Source organism: Rhea americana, unplaced genomic scaffold, assembly GCF_003343005.1.
Source record: "Rhea americana isolate MKP2758 unplaced genomic scaffold, rheAme1 scaffold_5, whole genome shotgun sequence".
Taxonomy (NCBI): Eukaryota; Metazoa; Chordata; class Aves; order Rheiformes; family Rheidae; genus Rhea; species Rhea americana.
This window is the reverse complement of record NW_028186645.1, coordinates 80788-104228: the sequence shown is the minus strand read 5'-3', so window position 1 is coordinate 104228 and position 23441 is coordinate 80788. Positions and strand designations below refer to the sequence as shown.

At 36.8% G+C, this 23441-nt stretch overlaps 1 protein-coding gene across 1 annotated transcript in view; it reads left to right on the top strand.

Annotated features, from left to right (window-relative positions):
- TDRD9 (tudor domain containing 9) overlaps positions 1–11155 on the top strand; it is a 71641-nt gene extending 60486 nt beyond the window's left edge. Inside the window, exons 27-36 of the mRNA XM_085317351.1 lie at positions 614–703; positions 1705–1965; positions 2370–2516; positions 3440–3510; positions 3967–4076; positions 4226–4322; positions 5054–5192; positions 5778–5887; positions 9002–9074; positions 10355–11155. Coding sequence (XP_085173477.1) covers positions 614–703; positions 1705–1965; positions 2370–2516; positions 3440–3510; positions 3967–4076; positions 4226–4322; positions 5054–5192; positions 5778–5887; positions 9002–9074; positions 10355–10450 — 1194 coding nt within the window. The 3' untranslated portion in view covers positions 10451–11155. The remainder of the gene's footprint in view (positions 1–613; positions 704–1704; positions 1966–2369; positions 2517–3439; positions 3511–3966; positions 4077–4225; positions 4323–5053; positions 5193–5777; positions 5888–9001; positions 9075–10354) is intronic.
- The last annotated feature ends 12286 nt before the right edge of the window (positions 11156–23441 follow it).

Genomic DNA, 23441 nt, shown 5'->3' with positions numbered 1-23441 from the left:
ATTTCCCATGCCAATACTCTTTTCAGCATTTGGGGTGGTGGTGTGTGGCCTTTGCACCGTGCTTTCTTCTTTTGCATTTCTCAATTTCTGAACATAATTGCGTATCACCACTATGGAGTTCATCCTAAACCTTGCTATCTGTCTACAGCAATGAAAAACCAGTGAGTAACGGTGCTAATCTCATCATTTTTGCCTTTGCATTTATATGCACTCAACCTGTGGTAACCAGCTTTGCATAAGTAAACAGTTGCTAGGTGGTATCATTCACTGTTAAGAGGTTATACAGATTTAATTGCGAGGAGAGAATTACTGTCTTTCAGATAAGTTTACTTTTTTTAGATCTAGCAGATTATCTGCATAATTGGTGGATGTGTAGCCAAGAGATTAAATAATAGACATAATAAAATTTGACCTATTGTTTTTGACAGATCTTCATTTGTGTATTTTTCAGGTTCTGAATTTGCTTCCTTTTCACTTGACAGGATTTTTTTTGTACTGTAATAATTAAACATTATTTGTGACTTCCCTTGCCCACTGATAGTAGCGTTATTTTTTTTTTAGCATTGTGGAATCTCTGCTGATGCTCTCGTGTTTACATTCTTCTTTTCTGCAGGTTTTCTTTGTAGATTATGGCAATAGATCAAGAGTACCTTTAAAAAAATTAAAAGATATTCCAAGTCATCTTCGAGAGCTTCCTTTTCAGGTAGGAATAATGCTGTTTGCTGCTATTTAATATCTCAATGTCCRGTTTGGCAAATGAAAGCATATATTAAATCACACATTTCAGAATAATATTGAACTGGCCTGTGTTTTGCTAATGTGGTGTACCTACAAATATTTTCCCCCAAATACGTGGTCTGTTTACTTGTACTTGCTGTATGAAACTAAATTGTGTTCCATAAAAGTGAAGAGAAATCTTATCTAGGCTTTTGTTTTTAGGGACACTTGCTTGAGSAAAAGAACTTGAACTTGCTACCTGATTAGATGTTAAACCAGATTTTTTTTTTTTTTTTTTTTTTTTTTTAAAAAAAAAAAAAAAAAAAAAAAAACTAAGGAGAGAGAGTGTTCATTTTAACAAAACTCATCCATTCTTGAGTTTTCTTCAGATGTATTAGAGAAGAATCTATTTCTTTTCCAGGCCTAACTTTTCAATTATCAATTCTGATGTTTCTTTGCCAAAATCATGACTAGAAAAGCAGTGTTTCTGTTAAATTCCCATTGAAGCTATAATTAGTGATCACGGAAAGGGATCAGATGAGTGTACTCACTCTTGCCTGGAAGAGAATAACTGCAGTGCTTCTGATAAATAGTTATTGTCTTTCAAAAAGAACTGCAGGCTATAAAGTTTTAGCATGGAGAGCATCTCTAGATTCATAAGACTTCAGTGTTGCTGGTGAATTAATACTGCCTATATATCTGTGAAACGTATGGTATCTTTTGTGCACTGTTTTTTCTGGTTCTTTGTCAATTGTGCATAGTATCGAAGTGATATGAGATGTAATATAGTAACGTGTAGCTGCATTGGCAATGACAGAATAGGAATTATGCCAGTAGTCTTACGGTATTCTTAGGAATTAACATAAGCCATTGCAATAATTAAGAAGTCATTTTACAGTTACTAATTCAAACAGTTTATTGAGAAAATGAAAGATTGATGTCAGTTTGGTACTCAGGCAAGCGTTATTTTTAATATTTTTGCTCTAGGCTTTAGAGTTCAAGATGTGCAAGATGCGTCCATCTGCAAAATCGCTTGTATGTGGGGAGCAGTGGAGTTACAGTGCTAGCCAGAGATTTGCCTCACTAGTAAATGGTTATACTCTTCTAGTGAAGGTGTATTCACTTGTGCACAGTGTTCTACATGTGGATGTTTTCCGTTATTTGGGGAGCAAAGAACTTGTGAATATTCGAGATGTGCTTATTGAAGAATGTTATGCTGAACAAGCAGATGAATCATATGAATCACAAGTATGTGCTCAATAAGCTTCTCTAATTCTTTCCTTACGCTAATTTATTTAAGCTCTGACTCTCTGAAGCCCTGGTTGAGCTGAAGTCTTGGGGGCATGCCATACAGGATTAGGCAAGATTAATACTTGAATAGTACKATATATTTTTTAGTGTGTGCATATTTCAAGTGGAGGTCTTGACCAAAGGCATTGCTTCTTTGAGACACTTTTTAAGAGATATTTTCCAAGAGATAATTGAATCACTTGAACTGTTCCGCTATTTTGTATAATCCAAAAGGTGAATAGAATGTTGTTGGCTTTTGTAGTCATGTGCAAGTATGCATGTTCTTTGTGTAAAACCTTTCTTACAAATTTTTGAAAAACATAACTGTTATATGGTGTTAATTTTTTTCCATGTTTATGTAGCAAAGCCACGATTTGCTCAAGGTGTTACTTTCTGACCAAATGAGAAAAGATGAGAAAAAGCCTACTTCTTCAAGAGAAGAAAAGCATCCCATTGAAATGTTATTAAACAAGTTTTCCATCAATAAATCCGATACACCGACCCATAAGGTAGCTTGATGGGTTGTTTTAGTGTGGTTTTACATGATGTTGCGTGTTCGAATGGAGATCAAGATTGAACAGTACTTTGACAGATCCTTATTGGTGTCTTTCATAGCACGTATTGGAAGACCAATATTGTTGATCGAAAGCCATAATATGGCTATCRTTGACTAATTTATCACAGCTCTTAGCAAAGTTTTGAAGATAACTGGAACGCTACCTGAATCTACTCTTTTAGCATGTTCTACGTTCTGACAACATGAAYGTTACTTTTACTGTACACAGTGTGTGTTCTCCCTCAGGTAGCTAACGCTGGTGAGGTGATACGGAGAACACTGCAATAACTGATAATCGTGAAGCAATGGMTGTTTCTATACTGCCTATTCCAAACTCAAGAATTTACTTATATTGAGACATCTAGTCGCTGCTAAGTTGGAGTATAAAGCATGAAAATGTGTTCTGCTCTGTTTACAAGCCCAGTATACATTATAATTCTTCCTCATTTCAAACCTCACAACATTTCAGGCTTCAAGCACCTAATCATGCTCAATTTACCCATGGGAGTAATTCCATTCAGTTGCTTACTTGCATGAATTGAGGTATTTTCCAGACTAAAGAACAGCTCATGTAAATAAAAATGGYCTGATTTTGTTAGATGCTCTGTGAAGCCTAAGATGATGTTTAAACCRGTAGGAAATCTTGAATTTCAGTACCTGTAAAAAATAAACTTTTTTTTTAGGTGCCTCAATGCTAAGTTTGCTTTAGATGCTTTAAAATGTGTCCTATTGGTATTCAGTGTTGCTTAATACATATGCAGGTCCATGAAAATAAGTTTTGTTTTTCAAGTCAGTTTTTCACTTAGAAAGGATTTTGATGAGGAAAGATCCAGATGTTAGCTAGCTAACTTGTCATTTGTTCTCTCTATTTTGAAGGTAACACTTCATGGACCATTCAGTCCCTATGAGGTGAAATGCTATAGTATGACTAGAATATCCCGATTCAGGTATGATGAATCTTTTGCTGTGAAATATAGGCACACTGTCAGCTATTTTTGATAAATTAATGGAAACCTRTTATAGTTATTCTTGGGGGGGTTGGGGTGGGGCCTCAAGGGAGGGGATTTTTATTCACAATAGTTAAGTACTTAGCCTGAAGTGCATTGAATTGCATACTACTGCTACGTAAAATTTTAAGAAGAATAGATTCATTAAAATTGTTGTATTGTTTCATACKAGAGTTATTTACTAACTGTAATACACAATTGTTAACTGGGATTCAGATAGTCTTCATCCACTAAGTGTTACTCATTCAGATGGCCTTGTGAATTCAAAAGGATTCTTTTTTCCAATGTTGACGTGTATGTGCGTGCGCTTTGGTTATTGTGGTTTTAGGGGGGATCAGTTGTTTGTTGTTGTTGTTGGGTTTTTTTTAATGTTGAAAATATTCTTTTCTCCCCTAGATGTGCTTTCATACGAAAAGAAAGTATAAACTCTGTTGTTGTCAATGATGCTCCGGAAGATCCCTTTCAGCAAATGTTGGTTGCTGCTTCCTTATCAGTAAATGCAACTGGTAATGATACTTTGTCCTTTTTTYCCCCTAAAGGAATACCCATCTGAGTAAATATGTCACTGTAATTCTATTAACTACATCTTTTTTGATGTTAACATTTTCTTTAGATACTTGTTAATGTTGTATTTGGGGGGATTTGGGGGTGACAGGATCTGCTGTGATTTTAGAGGAAACATCTCTGATGCCTGCTATTCCTGGTCTACCGGCACTCCTCAGCATGCTGTTTGCACCTGCTATAGAACTTAGGTATTCATGCATTTTTTTTTAAAAAAAAAAAAAAAAAAAAAAAAAACTCTTTTTTAGTATTGCTTAGGATCCTGGCAAATTAGTGACAGGCCTGATTGCTCTGCTTTTATCATTAGCATGAGCTTTTAGTTTGGGGGTGCGGGAGGTGTCTTGTTGTTTTTCTATTCCTATTCATATAATTCTCTCTTTTTTTTTTTAATCAGTTTTAGTATAGTATGTTGCTAAGAACTTGGTTCACATACTTATGCATTGGCACTGAAGGCTTTGACCTCATGGCAAGGTAATACGATTCCTGACAGCCATGCTTGAAGCCTAGGAGGGTGAACTGCAGAATGGTGCAAGTTACAAATACGCACAAGGAGAGACTTGTGTGATTTTTGTAAAAGTCGAGTTCTTGTATTTGGTTTACTGTGGTTTGTTTAGATCCTCTCAGAGGTTGTCACTATAACACAGGGAAGCTACTTTTCCTTAATTTAAGTTCCATTTTGTATATATCTTTTTAAAGTTTTATGGCTATATGTTTTCATAGGTATAACGTTACTAATTTTGTTTCAATACTGTATTTAACAATAAGGGCTGTATGACTAGATGAGAAGGTCTCAGAATTGTTTTAGGATCTTTAGAAGTCCTTTATTTGCTTTGGCATGGCTTAGACAGCTTCCTGCAAGTCTGTCATTTTCATTTAGTTTCCTAAACTCCAGGTGAGACTGTTTTCTTCTTACTTGGTATAGGGTTGATAAAAGTGGCAAGTATTTTACTGGTGTTCTGTGTGGTTTGGGCTGGAATCAGATTCATGGAACTCCACTGCTTCCAGAAAATGACATGGAGCTGACATTTGATGTGCGTTTTGGTGTGGATGACATAGCAGAGGTAAAACATACATATAAATTTTCACTGTAGAAGGAACTAGGTAGAATCTAGTGCATCAGAGACTGCAACAGTTCTAGTAGCTGGAGTCTAGAAACCTTTGGAAAAATTTTGAAGTTGTATGTTTTTGTAGTGTAACTACRTGTTTATAACCTTGGACTTGTATCAGAAAAAAATAAACACAAAAAACCCCGTAGCTGGAATCACATTTTGTTGAAGAAAGACAAATACAGAATATTATTATACAATACCCAGCAAACTTTTCAGAATAAAATAAAAGCATCAATTCTGCACTAATCAAATACCAATGTTTTTTTTAATTATATTCTTAGGATTGTTGTGGTTTTCACAAATCAGTCTAGTACTACTGCTTTGTAGTCTTTCATCTGTGATCTTACAACTTTGAGAAGTTGTTTGTATTAGCTTCCATTTTCCAAAGCTCCAGATGCGTTTTTTGMTTAAGTTAGTAATAGTTAGTTAAGGTTAGTTGTATCAATGTCATGGCCACTTTCCGTACACAGTGGTATAATCTAATGCAGAACTGGGGCTGAGGTGGAGTGCTTCATGTTGTCATTGGCATTTTTACAGATAAATATTCTGAGGACAGCCATTAATAAACTAGTCTGTGAATGTGCAGTGTGTCCGGGACAAGACAGAGTGGTACAGCTGCAAGAAAATGTTCGTCAGAAACTTCTGAGGTAATCATTGTGTAGATGGGAGATCTTGAATTTCACAATCTCAGCAAAACCAGAATACGTGATTACTTCAAAACCTGSTCTGAGCTATGCTTTAGGAAATGATAATATAATGTGTTTTCATTTAATACTGTGTTTCATTTACTTTGCTTGTTTATAAAGCAGTATACTCAACAGCTTTAGATTTCTTGTGGTAGCACTATAGTTCTGCAGGGAAGTTCGATCATTTAATGGTCATAAAACCTAGACAGTAGAACCTGTTCTGTAAGGTACTGGTTCTTAGATACCTTCGCTTGTACACCCAGGGCAAGGCTAATAAATAATCCTATGGCGTAAGAGTGCAGAAGGACTTAAATTTTTTTTTTCTACCTCTAGATAACATTTGAATTGTGTACATTGCCTTTCCTCCCTGAGCAAACCTGTGTAGGARAGTTGTTGGCCACATTAGTTGCTGGTCCAAAGTTAGTTTATAAATTGAAATAAGACCACTTGCCTTTTTTTCAGCAGGCATCTCTGTTTCTCATAACAGACATTTTTTTGGTGGTGGTGGTGGTTGCGGGTTTTTGGTTGGTTGGTTTTTTCAGAGTCACTATCATGCTTCAATGCAACCAGTCTTGAAAWTTTTTTAACATGCAGTGTGTTAGTAGTGTTTTGTAAAGCCAATTCAAAGTGTCCTTCTAACAGCTCCTCCTACTGCCTGTGGCCGCTGAGCGTGCCGTGAAAAATCTTCCCGTGTTTGTAAATGTAGCGTGTATTTTAGTGCTGTCTGCACCGTCAGTAGACCTCTTATCCTTAGTTGAGTCTACATCAAACAGATTTTGTGAAGAGCTCTGGCTCAGTCATGATTTAGAAATCATGTTATGCTCTCTAGAAGTGTCTCCCTCTTTAGGAAATGTGACCTGTTTTAAAGCTCTGTGTCAAAATTTGGTAGTTGCTCTCACAGAAATGGCGCTGAAAAATGAAATTAAAGGGGCATAAACAACTTCCAGAAGTTCYGGGGGCACCTAATGTATGTTAGTTTACCAGCAGACGTGTTGAATGTGACAAGGGAACAAGTTTTACGTGATTATTTTGGTGGGAGAGAGGGTGTCGCTGTGGGTACTGCTGTCGGCAAGGACAGCCAGCCAGTCAGCCGCGCTTCTCTTACAGAGACCTGGCAGCCTGTAGCCGGCTGTTCCGCAGTGTTTTGTGTGCGCATCAGAAATGCGATGGTGCAGCTCCGTAACGGCTCTCCTCGGAGCTGCATGCTGTGGGTGCTTTTAATGTAAGGACAGCTAGTGCAGATTGATGRCAGGTGGTTCTCATTTGAAACCTGAAATGCTTTTTGAGTAAAATACTGGGTGCTGTAAGAAAATGTTCTTCTAATGAAAAATTTAATTTCCTGTTCACGTGCCTTGTGGGGCAATTTAGCATGGTGCTAGTTGTTTCATTGCTTTTGGATGCTGTCATCTGTTACCATGTTCAGACTCAGAGCTGAACTTCAGTAACTTGATTCATGCAGAAATCAATGAAAGTGGACATGCAGAAATAAGCAAGACAATTATTTCTTCAGCGTAAAAGAACTTTTAACTGGGCTGACTTACAAATAACTTCAAAATTCTGTGTTGAATTCCTTCTGTCTTAAGGTATGATGTGAAAAATAAATATATTTGAGTTTTTACAGCTCTGGAATATATCTTCTTTAAAGTACTCCTCTGAAAAGCACTTTCTGGCTTCCTATGTATTCTCCYAATATTTAGAATTTTGTCTTAGTTGAGTCTATGTTTGTAGGACTTCCAAACTTTATCAAAATCTACTTAGAAAAATCAGCTAATAAACTGCTGCAGGAATTTCTTTACTGTTACCGTGGCAAATTTTAGTAGAACAAAATCCTGTAGACTAAATTTAACCTTTAAAGTCGCCTCTGGATTCCTACTTTGTCTCTGATCTCAGGATGGCTTTGCAAGACTAGCTTTCACAGAAACAACCTCTTAGGTGTACTGGATTTGGAATACTGTCTCCTAATTTTGAACATACATATGCTAGATTAGTTTGCTGCATTTGGGTGTGCATTTCTTGTGTTTCTTCTCTGAAACCTTTTTTTACATGATTGCCATTCATTCATTCTTTTCTCTTCTCTTTTCCTTATTTTTGCATCTGTCTTTTCCTGGTTCCTGTTTTGTCTACAAATAAACAAAAGAAAAACGTAACTGTTACTTTGAAATGTTGTGCAGTGTTTAAAAACTGCAAGTTCAGTCAATCAGAATCTAAAGGATTAATTTAACAGCTGTACTAATTTTGTTTTGGTAAAATTTCTTGGGGGAGAGGGGAGCGCACACACACTCATACATGTACTTACTTTTATTCTGGATTCTTTTTTCTAAGTCTCAAAGCTAGGCACTTTTTGGAAGCGACCATCTGGTTAGTGTCATGATGCTTTTTTTTTTTTTCCTGTGTATAAAATCTTTCATTTTAAAAATATTATTTCTGGTTGTACTTTGTTTAATGTTCTGAGAAGRTCTTTTATTAATAACAGTTAATGTATAAAATATTTAGCCTGAACAATCTTTCTAGTTTTCTCCATTTTTTTTTTAAAGCTAATTGTATTTACAACATGCCACCACTACTTAAGACTAAAATGTATGTATGAAAAACACATCTCGACAGAATTAATTAGTGTACTGTTGTATTTTGCATAGCTTGAGGAAATAACTGGGGCACATTGATTTGTAGCAACTGAGTTGTCATACAGAACAGAATGCCCTAAAAATAGCGATATTGCTTATTCACTAGTATRTACATACATAAGTCTTACAGAAGAAATGATAGTTGCAAATTGTAGTACTTTGTCAATTAAGGAAATCATTATTTTCTTTAAAAAATAAAAAATCTGAACTCTTACAGGGAAATTAAGTGCACTTTTCTAGTGAAAAAAGTGTATCTTTCGACTATTTATACTAAAGGGCCAAAGTACAGATAAACGAACAACTAGTTTAATGAGGAAATTTAAGATTTGATTCACCATAGACACCTTGTAAAGACCTGATTGTACTAATATAAGAAGTCCTTTGCATTTATAATTTTTATAATTAGTCAAATACAAATGTATTCATTAAAGATAATTCTATGTAATTTCAGTTTAATCTGCAAAACTAAACCACGAGATGCAATTGTTCCTAAGTGGTATGACAAGTCATATACCTGGAATCAGGTAAGGCTATTAATATACTTTAAAAAATGAAAATGAATAGTTAAGAGTACTGCAACGTGCCTTCAGTTAGCTGTCACTGGTCAAAGGTTTAAAAAACTTTTTTAAAAAAGGATCTTTTTTGAGGTTGAAAAAAAATGTTGAATTTGAAGATACTGAAAGCACTGTAGAGGGAGATTTAAGGCATAAGGACTGTTGTGTATGCATCAGCCTCTGTTAATATCTTCTTTTTGTAGACTATTTAATTTTTTATATTGTGTGTACAGATACTCTGGCTTTTCAAACAGAACTCTTCATACCTTTTTTAGTTGAGAGAGATTGTAGAGGAAACTTTAATTTCCAACAAATGAAAGTTCTGTATTGATTCTTCTGTTAAACAGCCTTAGCATTAAAGAGGAGGAAAAGCATTAACTGATAGGTTTTTCTTATTTAGGACTTAATGAATGCAGCACATCTTAGTTTTACTTTAGTTGCTGTGCTTTCAGTTGGGTTTTTCCTATTAAGCTTACAGAAACTGGCCCGTTTTAGAATCGGCGTGATGGAGTCAGAGGGCCATTTTCATCATCTGGGAGCATTTCTTGTAGCTGAAAAAGTTTCCTACTCTGTTAGAAATCTTGCCTTTCTAAAAGGACTTCTGCAAGCCAGTAGATTTCTTGTGCAGTTACCAAGGCAAACAAGTACGTTTTCCTCACTACAAGAAAGTGAGGAKTTGCAGAGTGCCAGAGTAAGATTATCTACTCCAGTCTACCCTGGCATATAAATGAGGTATTTAGGTCTCTTCTGGAAAGACTGAATGCAGTGGATGRTCACCGAGGGCATGTATTTTCAATAGACATTCACTGAGGGGATAGTATATTGCTTTAAGGTGAAGTGTTGCTTTTTTCATACTTCAATTTCAGTAATCCTTGGTGTTGCCAAGATAACCTTTTATTCAGTTATATTAGTATTTACTGTGTTGTAAGTTGATATATAAACCATACATTAGGATTTACTTTATTGCATCCAAAGTCTGAAGAATCTCAGGACATCTTATTCGTGTCATAGCATAAAATAATACCTAGAATCCCTTGGAAATGGTAATGGAATAATATTCTGTGTCAAACATATCATGAGATAGAGCTTTTTATGGTAATAGTTATGTTTAAATGTACTGTGTGGAACTGAAACTGTCTGATTTGAAACAGTGCAAGCTCTTTGAAAACAATGTGTTTTCATTAACTGTATTCTATGTGAATGCATTTTTAAGAATAAACTAACTTTGTGGTTTTGTTTGTTTTGATTAGGTGGATTCAGAACGTATAATTGACCAGTCTGAAGGGCAGCATCAAGGAGGAAATGGTCTTTATCAGCTACATAAGCTAGTTGTGTTGAATGTTTAAGTATATCTAGAAGTATCTCAGATGAAGTATGATAACTTGTCTAAAAATTAGTTCTGTTTTCTGTATACCCTTGAAGGTTCGTTGTACAAATCTGATCCTTAGGATTAGTGTAAGCATACTACAATGTAGGGCAGAATATGTTAATGGGATTGTAAAAAACTAAGGTATACTGACCTAGAGCAGACAAGTTAATTCATAAAACCAGCTTATTTACAGCAAGTTGTAATTTTCATTTTAATATTTCTGAAGTGTAGCACAAGCAACATGAAAAACAAAGCAGATCTAGGCTTAGTCATTTATTTTCTATCTAAAAGTTYAAGAGCTAAGGACAATCTTTGATAGTTGCAAGATACATTTTTGGTTTTGCTTTATTTGTATATCATCAATATTTGAAGAAGTCATACAACAAAGGTTGCTTTTGTGTGCAAAAACTAGAGGTTAATGGAAACTGGTAATCTAGGTTATCAAAATTATAACTTCATACACTGGAGATGACTTGATTTTTCATTCACTTTTCATATGTCAGAAGCTCATACATGGTTCTTTTTTTCTGTATGGCAGGAGAATGCTTTTGAATAATGCTTTTGAATTACTGATTGATTACATATTTGTTCAATCTTTTCCTCTTATTTTCTAACACAGGAGTTCTTTAGTTCTAAAAACAAGGTTAATGGTTTCAGAATAAAACAGAGAAATGGAATAGAATGGATTTGTCTCTTTTCTTGTGCGGTCATGCTTCATAAAAGCTAAATTTAGTTATTAATGGTGTGTGGTTGCATTTATGACATACATGAACGAGAAAACAATTTGTGGGAATGTATTGATCTATTCTTTTTTCACTCAGCTGTTTGTTTATTGACTCTGTCTGTTCTTCAGAAGAATAATATACATTACATGATTTTCCGAGTGGCAGATTTGGGGAAGATAAGGTGATACTTTTAATGAAAAGGCATTTTAAGTGGTGCTTAAAGTTAACAGAGGCAATCCAGTAATAGACAATTTCAGTGTCTCTAGTTCATTAAAAGCCTTACTTCCTCAGACCTATTTTGGTAATACTTAMTAAAACCTCATACTTCATAGTGAGGCGGATTTAATAGAAAGAAATTGTTTTTTGAGTTACTTAGACAACAGTTTTTCATTAACAGCATATCACACCTACATGTTCTTGGGTGCAAAGGAAAGTGAAAGAGGCAGAGCATTGCATCCCTGTTTTGCCCATCAGTGATGGGAATTCTTGTAGGAAAAGGTAACTTTGTAACATCAAAAGGTATTGTATRAATAATGTAACTTCTCACGGTTCCTCATAAGCAGCGCTGAGGTTGCGATTTGAAAGGAACGGTCCGTATTTTTCATACTCCGCTTCCCCCCACAATGCCTGTCTTGGGAATGTCTTGCTTTCTGAGCCTGTTTGTGCAAGTATGCTGCCATCTGCTGGGGTTGTTGTCATTTCCCGTTGGACTCCTAATTGCATGCCATAACGCTGCCAGTAACGAAGAGGTGCTCCTAAGAATTCATGCAGTGTCTGCTGTTGTGCTTGTGAGGACAGGAGTGAGTAACTCTAGGTGTTACTGGGTTGTAGGAGAGGTGTATCTCATTAGTCGCTTGAAGAGTGTGAACTGTGTGCTTCAACTCTTAAGAGCTCCCGATTCTGGGTTTGGTACATAATGAGCCTGCAAACATGATGTGGGATAGGTTGTYCTTGAAGGAAACAGCCCAGTTGGCCTTACCGGGAAGTGCTACAGATGAAAATGCAGTACCARTTTTTAAAAAAACGGCAGCTGTGTTTTATTGTTCCATCCAGGTTTCAGCAGCATTGCAAAGTTTCTTAAACAAGATTGAGACTTAGTCTCAGGTAGAGCAGCTTCAGGACTTTCCCCTTCATGTTTAATAGGAAGCAGCACTGGAGGAAATACTATTGTAGTACGTTAGTGTCTCTGTATGGCTATAGACCTGATCCCAGTCTAACTTGTGCCTTTCAGGGGTTACTTCCATGAGAAAAGGGCCATGACTCCTTATCAAGCTGCCTTTTATCTCCAGGTGCTTGTCAGCATCTGACGGAATGGGGTATCATATATCACAATTTATTAATGTTCATTGACATAAGGAATTTCTTCTGTAACTGAATCCAAAGTAGAAATATTATTTAAGTCTATACAAGGTCAGCTTAACCAGTTTCTCTCTTGGCAGCTTCCAATAGCAATGGTACGGTGATAAATCATGTTGAGAGGTGCTTCCCAGAAGGTACAAGTCTGCAAATACATAGATTCATTATTAGTTCTCATTTCCCACACAGCTGTAATGAAATCAAGTAATGGTTTTGAAAGTTTTTTTTCTATGTTGCAYGTAATTAACTTTGGAAATTACTACCACAGGTGTGCTAGAAACCAAGTATATAAACAAATACCAAAAGGAGTTTAACTATATTTTAATTARCTATACCTAAATAGGGTTATTCAGGGGATGGAGTTTGTGTTCTATTAACTATACCAGCTGTTACTCCAAGTACATTTGAAGTTGCTAAAACAAAGATTAGAGAAACRCTATCTCTGATTCTTAGGTTGATTCCTTAGAATATTTGAGAGCCACAATTTTCATTATTTGACTATTATAATCATACTGTTATGATCAATACTTTAACAGAGTGGAGGAGGAAAGGAAGCAATTACTAGAAATAAAYAACAAATCTGAACATTTCAGTTACTCAGGTGTGACGCAGGGAATCAAGGACAGGTATAACAGCATGATGCCTGTAGCTGTTAAGTTGAGCAATTTCAGATGAGCTTGGCCCACCTTTGGGAACTACAGCAGTGATCACAAAGCAAGATTAGGATTTTCACAGGATTTCTTTCCCCGAATGGTGCGTTAGTAGGGACATGGGTAATTTAAATGAGCCATAGAGAACTTCTGGGACTTAGCAACACTTGCAGGTAAAGAAGAAATGAAGATGATTTATGGATGCCAATTTGAAGTGATTTCCAACTGTACTATCCCTTTGCAGCCTTTTGTGGTTTTGAAGAGGTGCAAATGAGTGCATAGTTCAGAAATTTTAGTCTTTTCTAGCAGTTACTTCCTTCTGTTGGTATTTGAGTTACCTGTTTCTTAAGCTTGCTCATGTATTTTACATGAATTTTTGATTGCAGTGTAGACATACAGAGACTTGACAGTTAACTGGAAAAGGACGGTAGATGGTGGAATTTGAAAGGAGGCTTTATCCTAGGCCACTTTACAAAGCACAGCAAGTGCAGTCACAACAGGCTCCATATTGCTTAACCCATCATCAGGTGTTTCAGGTTTATTTGTGCTAACCACCTTGCTTTTGTGCAGCTCTGCCATGACTTGAATGAGAATTTAGCGAGACAAAGGACTGTTGAAACAGCCACATAGAAGACSATCCAAGTCAAAGAAAATTATCTTGAGAAACTACATAAATGCTGCCGTTTGCTAACTGAAGATTAAAATTCTTTTGTCTGAAGTTGAGATGCTCTTTTGTCTAAAGCTGGAATAACAGGATAATTTTTGTAATCCTGAAAGCATACAGAAGAGATGAAAAATCACTTATTCTGCAGCCAGTTTTTTTCTTTTTTGAATAWGAAGTGGGTAGCCTTCACTTAAATACTAGATGGAAGGTAATGGCTCTTYGGATAAATTTAGATCTATATAGTTATAAAATAATAGAATATTTATTRCCAATAATATTACTAAAATAAATTTAGTTCTAGAGATATTTGAATTGGTCCTTGAGGCTACTATACTGTATATGTTTAAAACAATCCTCAGCATGGTGTGGTGCTTATGTACATCTGCCACAATCCTTAAAGCAGATTAAAATGAGATGCCAGTCTACATACAAATGTCAGAAGAAGGCCATGTGAATTGGGATAAATTTGAATTAGTCTGGACAAAACACAYAAAAGTGTTAGTGTAGAATGGGACAAAAATTATACAGATTTTTGGAAATAATCTAGCAGCACATTTCAGAGTATATGGTAATATAAGACTATTTTTTTCCRCTGTTAGTCTGTAGAAAGGGATAGAGCTGAACTAAAGCCATCAAGTGTATAGTTCGACTTTTTCAGTTTTCTAAAAGAACCTGGAGAAAAGCAGGTAAGACTCCAAAGAGGATGATAAATGAAAGAAACCTGAGGCAAGGAAAAGATGTCTGAGGAAGGAGTAAAGTCTTTACTAACGCCCAAAAGGGGTTATTGAGGTWAGAGGCAACTTCTGAGATTATCTAGTAAATAATCTCTGTAGAAATAATCTGTTGAAAGATTTTTTTTTTCCCCTTAGACACCTAGCACAGCCACGTGGATAAGTGTTTATTTTCCTCTTGTCTCTATTTTATGCTTCTAAATTCAGTTTTCATTCAACTGCCAAGGGATGGTGAGCCATGAAGCAGATGGAGGTGTGCGGGGCAGGAGCGAGCAAGCAGCACGGAACACGTTCCTGAAAGGCTGTCAAGTCTGTGCCTTCCTGCAAGCACCGTGGTAGCCAGGAGAAAGAGCAGTAGGGATGCCTCCTGATACAGAGGTGGGAACAAGGTAACCTGTATGCTGGTATCCATTCCCTCTTACCCTCCAGKGAGGGCAGGGACTGCTTCTCCAAAAACTGCAGTAACCTCTCACAGTTGATGAGTTGACATGCTTTTCATGCAAAGCTCATGAAACTTGTCTCCCTTCCTTGCTAGAGTGGTCAGTACTAGGTGTTGCACAAACGCATCGTTGCAGTGGTCATTTCTTCCCCTCCTGTATTCGGTCTTCCTGCCCTCCATGGAGGGGTTTTTAAATCCTGCTCTCAATTTGTTTTCTTCATAAATAAGCAATGAAACGCACAAGGATAACTTTCCACATCTATGCCTGTGGAGGGTTTTTTGGGTTTTGTTCTATCTTTTGTTTTCAAAAGGAAAAGTGCAGCTCTTGGCAGTATTTCAGCACTTACTTTTTTTTTTTTTTGGTCTGTTAGCAGGGAAAATCCAGATTGCATAATCAGTAAACAAACAGCAGAGCTGTTTGGGGTTGGTTTTGGCCTATCCTTTTTAGTAAGGATAGGAAGCCTACCTTTGAAAGGTGAGAAGGTAGAGCAGATTTGATTAGCATTCTCRATAGAAGCAAGATTCTGAACTCTTTCAGAGCACACGTTTCAAGAGATCACAGAAATAGCTGTAGACAGTTCCTCTGCTTTCTCTGATTTTGAAATGATAGCTCCCTCATGAACTGGTTTCACTTRGTATATGGATGGCAGTGATTTGCAAACTGACTCCTGCTGCCCAGTTGCAAATTAACAGGTGAATTGAACAAGCTCACTTTAAGTGTTGTATGTTCTGTAAGGAATAGATTATTTATGAAGCAGAAAAGAAGTAGGGAAAAAACATTAAATGACTGCTGCTGATGACTATTCTAATTTTAGGACTAGCTATTGAGGCTGATATATTAGTAGAGACCCTAAAGTGGATGCTGATGCTATGTGGTAGCGGTTATACACAGGGAGCCACARTCCATGATACCTGTGAGGTTTCCAGAGAATACACTGGTGCTTCTGTAAGTAACTGAGATTTTTCACACACTTGCTAAATGGATACATGGAACTGAAATATATAAATGATAGCCAAATGCTTCTAGGGATGRATGTGTTGTAATACTAAGTTATAAAATAACGTTCAGATCACATATTAGCACATTTAATTAGAACAGAAAGGATTTCTTGAATACTTCTACATGAATGATCACAGGGTAGCAAGCTCAACTCGGGACTTTGTCATGCTCCTGAATACATTCACTGATGAGGCTATGAMTATTATTTTAATACAAAAATGCAAGTTTTTGTCTTAACTTGAAATCTGAAAGCAATAAAATTATGTTTTTAATTTACTTGAACTGTGACAGACTTGAATTTTTAAAAGCAATACAGCAATATAGTCTAGTATGATTAGTGGACAACTGTAAATCCGATTATGTTTAATTTAGATCTTCCCTAGCATGATACTGCATTAATTTTGTATTTGTCTCACACTAAGGATTGATGCGTAGTCTACTTCAGCTAGCTATTTTATGATAAAGCTTTTCAATTCAGAATCGCTTATACTTGTTTTATTATTATCTGATGTATCTTCTGCCTACAAGTAAATAAAAAGCTACTGAAAACTGTTCCAAAATGTAGGGAGATTACAACTTAGGACTATAGCACCTGCTATAGGAAGAAAAAGAGATAAAATTGCTCTAGTAATTTTGTATTATATTCTGTTGCCCATTGTAGTGTCTCTAAACAGTTATCTATGTAATCCCAGAATATTTACTACTGCTTGATTCTTGTAACATGGCAGTAGAAGACTTGGACAAATTTGCCAAGTATCCTGAGGTACTATATATTCTCTTTGATTCTCTTATTTTTTCTTATTTATTGCTGGAGATGAATAGTGGATGTGTTTTGCAAATTTGTTTTTGTGGATTACTGATTTATGGAACTGGAGTGAAAAGGAAATTTTGGGGTTGAGGAGGCTGTTAATGCTGGCAGGCATTTACAGAAAAATTACCTTTTGGGATTGTCATGTTCTGTAGTAATAAAAAAGGCTAAGCTTGAAACATGGGTATGTCTGCACTGTGAAGGAGCGCGTTTTTGATGTGAGGAGAAGAGGCAGAAATCAAGCAGAGCTGCAGGCAGTGTGCAGGATTCTGGAGCCTGTCGTCCAGACAGATGCCTGTGTTGTCGGACAGAGGGACGCTGGGACCCAGTGACAAGGCTCTAGGACGCTGGGACCCATTGACAAGGCTCTGGTCTCTTGCTTGTGCAGCTCTAAATCGAGTCAGTGGCTACARATATACTAACTGATAAGAAATGATTGAACTCCCGCTTTGTCTGAGCTCTGCCTGGACGCATGCGCTGAGGATTGCAGAAAATGCCCTAATGGTTATAATTAAAACAAAAGCACTGACCCCTGCACTCCAGTTCTTAAGAAGAAACTTATTTCTGCAGAAAGAGCAAAAAAAGTCTGGCTAAGGAGGGCTGGCAAGGAGAAACGCTAATCAACTGGCCGGAGTGGAGTGTTGTTCACTTTTGACAATGCGCATTCCTTTTTCTTGCTTCCTTATTTGGTTTTTTTTTAATAYGTAGAAGGGCTAATAACAAATGACGAAACCAGTATTCTTTGTCAGTGCATAAGCATTAGAAATAAATAGTGAAGTTCCAGAGAATTTGAGATATGGTAAGCTGGAAATAAAATAGTGAAGTTTCACAGAATTTGAGATATGGTAAGCTGGAAATAAAATTGGCCAAACAATGAGAAGATTTTGAAACAGCAGTTAAAGGGAACTGAAAAACAGATTTATTGAGGTGAATATAAACTCTGGAGAAAAATGAATTTCCTCATTTTTAATTTTTTCCACTGTTACTGTAATTAAAACATCAGTTATGATGACTCAGGTTGTTTTTATGATTGTTATCACAATTTAATACAGCTGCTGAGTTGAGTTGCATATGTTGGCATTTTGGCTGAGTTTGAACATGGCTGAAGTACTAGGGTTCAGATACTTCAGAATCAGAAGGCACTAGTCATATGGGCTAACAGCTTTTCTGTTACTGAATGACAGCCAGTTGCTTTTCCGTTGGGCCCTAATTTTACATATTGTTATGGTATCTTGCCAAATAAGCATTCTGATATGGTTTGAAGACAAAGGTGGAGAACTTATCATTTACTGTGATAATTTTCTCCTATAATTTTAAGCTCCATCAGTAAAGCCATCTATCTAGTTTTTCACTTTTATTTTTCTGGCCAGCAGTTGATTATTCTACTGTTTTATCAAACAGCCCTTTAACTCCTAGTAAATACTCTCTATGAATGTATTTATGCACTGTAATCAAGTCACCTCCCTGTTCTGATGTTTTGTTTTCATTTTTAATACAAAATTTGACAGACCTTCAGGTAGACATAAGCTTTCAAAGCCCTRTTGGAATTTTCTCTAACCTACAAATCATTTCTGTGGCTTTAGCACTGACAATTTTTCAGTATCTTAAAAATTTGAATAATCTAACATTGAAGGAATTCATGATAAAGTTTAGTTAGTTAATCTCTTGAGTGGGGCAACATAATGCTAACAGTTTGACATGTAAAAATATTTCTAGGTGATATAACTTGCCAAAATAAAATCACTGACATATGTTATCTAGTATAGATGTAGCAGCTCTGTAGTCAGCATCTGGCAAAGAGAAATCTACATCTTTGCCTCTAATTAAATAAATTTGTCTCTTGAATTAAAGAGAATTCCTGCAAGCTTTACAATTTTTTTTTGTTTTGTTGCAAGAAATATTAATCAGTGTAAGAGGTACTCTAACGTGCCAAAGGTGTCTGAATTTTGTGACAGGAGAAAGGCACAGGAGCCTTAAGCCCGTGCAGACTGAACAGGTCTTAGCATAACTTGCTAGACTGGGGGAGGAGGGACCGCGGAGCAGAGACGGGCTCTAACATATCGCTAGCCCCTATAACAGATGAGGGGGCTGCTCAGGGATACAATTTTTGCTAAAGCCTACAAAACTCTAAAACGCTACACATGGCAAGTCAAGATCTAAACCGGTCAGTGAGCAAGCGTAACTGCTAGGCCCTAAAACATCTCTAGGTTGCAACAGCTGCTAAACTAATGAACTACTGAGCCAGCATAACAGGCACCACATAAGAAAAATAAAGCAATAATGGTACCATTAAGACTGCTATAAATGGAAGAGAAGGAACAATGCCCCTGAGACTGTTCTGGGAACTGACTGCACCAGGGCATCGGAGGAGGATCATCTGCAAGACTAGCACACCATGCAAATGTGCTATTGGGACTGGAGCTAATGGCAGAGAAACAGCAGGCCAAACTACTTTGCAGCCTTCAAAATTAAGGAAGTGATGGGTTATGGTGCTTTGAGAGGATAAAATACAACTTGAAAATCATCAAAATGGGATCAGCAGAAGTGGAGCCGTGCTATAGACTCCGGCAGTTGAAAACTGGCTGCTGTGAAGGGGACCATCTTCTCCAAACCAGTTTGACACCCCAGACAGGAACCCTTGGATCTGCCATACCAAGAGTGTGGACTCTTAAAAGCTGACAGAGAGTGGTTTTGTGGACCTAAGCAGGCTGGGAGAACTTCAAGATCTGGGAGTAAAAGCATCTAGCATAAACATAACACTGAATTTACTATTGACTGTAGGCTGTTAAGTTTATCCTTGTATCCATTGCCATTTATGTAATCTCCTTAGTTGCCTAACAGGATTGCTACATATCCACTGCCATTCTTACCTCATCATCACTTTTCTTTATTCTTGCTATAATTGTCTTTAATCTTTAGCTGTTCTGATTATCATATAGTTAAGTGCCACTGATTACTTAGTTTTATTTGCTGTATCTATGCTTTGTGCCTAAAGGCTAGAATTTGGCTAAAGTATCAGTATAAATTATAAAAATCATATCTACCTTCATGTGTAATTAGCCTTCTTCCTTAGTGGATAACACCTTGCACTTCCCCTCTACAGAAATTTTCCCTACTAACAGCTAGTCACTGCAGAGTTGTCTGTCAGGAATTCAGTTTTGCAGAGTTTTGGTTGGTTGTTTTTTTTTCCTTAAGAGAAACTTTTTTAAGGAAAAAAACTGTAGCTTGCTATTTATAATGAAATTATGGTTCTAGCTATATCTAAGGCTCTGTACTTCAGCTTCACTCTGAACATCTCTGTTCTTACACCATCTGTCTTCCAAGGATGCCATAGATTTGCTTGTCCTTTGATACAAGCTCAAGCATGGAATGTGTTCTCTTCTGGAGACAGTATTTTCTATGGTCTCTCTCCTATTTCAGTCATCTTATTTGAAGACTTAGTTGTGTTTTATTTCATGCAACATTTTGCTACAAATGGATGTTGGCTGAAAAAAAGTTGTTAGTCAGCTGTTAACTATTTAACAAATTCCATCTAGCTGCTTTGGATGATATTTCAAAAGAATTTTTGTGTATGTGAAGTGAGTGAATAATCCTAATCAAATTGTATCATTCAAAAGATTTTGATCTTTTTATGTAAATAGACGGAGGGTTTTTTTCAGTCCCCAGTGAAGGGCATTGTACTTGAGCTTACAGACATGGTAATGCACCAAACACTTGGAAAGATCTGTTAGAAGAATTGAGAAAGGCAACAGAATGCAATTTAGTGTTTTTTTAAATTGTACTCAATGTTTACAGATACTTGCTTATACAGCCTGGGCAACAGAAGGTATGAAAAATGGCCTATGAAGCCTATGTAAAAATATCCAATGTATTTCTGACTTGTTATTCAAAAGCTGTGTTTTGTTTCACAAATGTTTTTACCTGTGAGTCCATATATCCATTCAGACTTTGGTTTTGTGTCATGGGTACCCAAGAACAGTCTTTTCTAAACCTCTGTAGTGTACAATGCTCTGTCCCTGGCCTTCACCTCCTTCCAACCAGTTTGTGTATTGGCTAGAGTGCGTGCTGTGTCCTCAGTGTAGATGATCACATTCACATGCTTCGTTAATTCATGATGGCGTTTGTTCCCTTTTCCTAGTTATATAATCGGGGGGGGGGTTATTACTATATTACTTCATTTTCTAAAGCTCTTAAAGCTTTCTTAGCAGTCTGTACACTTGCCAATGCCTACAGCCTGGTGTTAGACCAAGTATGAGATCTGCTGCCAACTCAGGCAATTACTACTCAATTCCATCAATGCATATCAAATAACACTTCAAGGTGTTGTAATAGTAACCCTGTATGTTTGACCGTCAGGTTGACAGAGAGTACCCAATTACTTTACTTAATTCATTGAGCAACCATCAAATATTAATGATCTTTACTGAAGCTGATGAACTGGAAACATCTGTCCTCATATGATCATTCTCCTGAACTATCCTTACTCCTGATATCTTTGGTATTGTGTTATGTTTTTCCTTAATTGATGGAGACCCTGTGTGTTATAGGGAGGAAACCTGAGCTATCAAGACTAAGATGATAGAACACCTCTTTGGGTTGCATGGTGTGAAGGACATTTAAAACTGGTCAAGTACTAGTTGAAATATGGAGTAACAGTTATGCAGATGCTTAGGAATGCAGACCAGTTTATGCACAAAAAAGCAAAATCGAGGTTGGTTGGTTGGTTGGTTTTTCTTATGTTGGGCTCCAGAATGAAGAATAAATTGACAGGATTTAGATTTCAGTTTCAGCTGTTGGAGGTCACTTAGTTTGTAAAACTAAAGAAGGTGATGATGGGTCAGTAGTGTTACTGACTGCAAATATGGTAGCTTCAAATATGCTGTATATATTATTTGACCAATTTAAAAGACTTTCTCTGAAGAAAATTGCTTTTTGACTCTGAATCACATAACACGAATTATTAAAGCTTTTAATAATCTGTCTGAGCTCTAGGAACCTATTATTTCTGATCTGATTTCTTTGTGAAAGTATGTGTCATTGCCAAGGCAACTTGATTTATTAGTTTTGCCTTTGTGGAAAGAACAGTTCAGACCAACAGGATTCTTTTTTCTTTTTTCTTTTTAATTTTATTAAAAAAGCTTAGGCTAACAACTCATTACCTGCCTTTTGTAAATTACCATTTTCCCCTGCTGGCACCTTTTATTCCTTGTGAACTCCTACAACTATGAAGAACGAGCATCACTGCCTTTACTCTAACTTATGTATTGTAATCTGTTTGGCAGCTATTAATGGATATAAAACTATTTTATGAAACAATCTTTTCCTGCTCCCCAAACTTGCTTTTGTAGCTCCTTCACTAAGTAGCGGTGTTGTCCTGCTGTTGTGTTATGCTAATAAACCATTCTCCTCAACTGTGAAAATACCTCCTTCCATAATTGCCTTGGTTCTGTGGACCACTAGCCACTTTTGTTACATATCATGGCATTCCAAACGAGAAAAGCTACGTAGGGCCACGCTATAGGGAAAGGTGCATCAGGCAAGCCAACAGAACAAATCTGTGGAGTTCTCAAAGTAGCAAATATTTTAGTGTGTCATGCCTGCAATAGGCAACTCTTTACCCTTTTTCAGTATGGAATGATATGTTGACCTAGCTTGCTGGGAAATACAAGAGTAAAATAAAGGGAGTATCAGTAAGTTAATGATCTAGGTCTGACTGTGTGGGTTGGTAGTACTGGTTTCTTATGCTTTCTGCAAAACTATTATTTTAACAGTTGTTTTCTTTTATAAAGGTGCAGAGAAGTGATACAATTACTTTGTGAAAGTGGAACTCATCTTTATGGCAATGGCTGGAAAATGCTGAGAAAGAAGTTTGCAGGTAAAAAGCATAAGTTAACGGTACAAGAAAACAACTACAAGTGTTAAATCTTGTACTTTAAAGTGAAATGTTCTACTCTTATAAAACATACATAGAAAGCAAAAAAACCTAACAATCTTGCTAGAACTTAGTCTTAGAAAGTGAATTTCATGTGGTTCTGGCACCTGAACTTACTAAAGCATGTATTACATAAGTCTGTTTTTTATGAATAGCAACTGTGATGGGAGCCCAAGTGATAGTCGTCTTGTTTCTCCTGGACAGGGGAAAGGACTCGAGCTGATGCAGACACATTCTGCAGATTAACACCTGGTTGTTTGGCAGGTGTTGCTGGCAGGGCTTTGGGTTCTGCAACTGCGATGGCCTGTTAGGGGAACAAGGAAGGACTACTGAGGAGAGATGGGCTTTACCTGGCAAAGACAGGCAACAACCTCTTTGTCAACAGACTTGCTAAATAATTGAGGGAGACTTTAACTTATGTTCACCAATGGATGGAGGTGTACACTGGACAGGGAAACGGGGGAGGTTCCTGAGAAAGTGGGACAACCAAGGGACTATCTTAAATGTCTGTATATTAATACATACAGCTTGGGGGAGCTGGTGTTGTGCTCTTTATAATGGAATGATTTGACTGCACAGAGCTCCATGGTGGATTAGGCTTACGGGCTGGTTGAGAGTTTACTAGTTAGGATCAGAGTGGAAGGCTACAAGGGCAATATCATG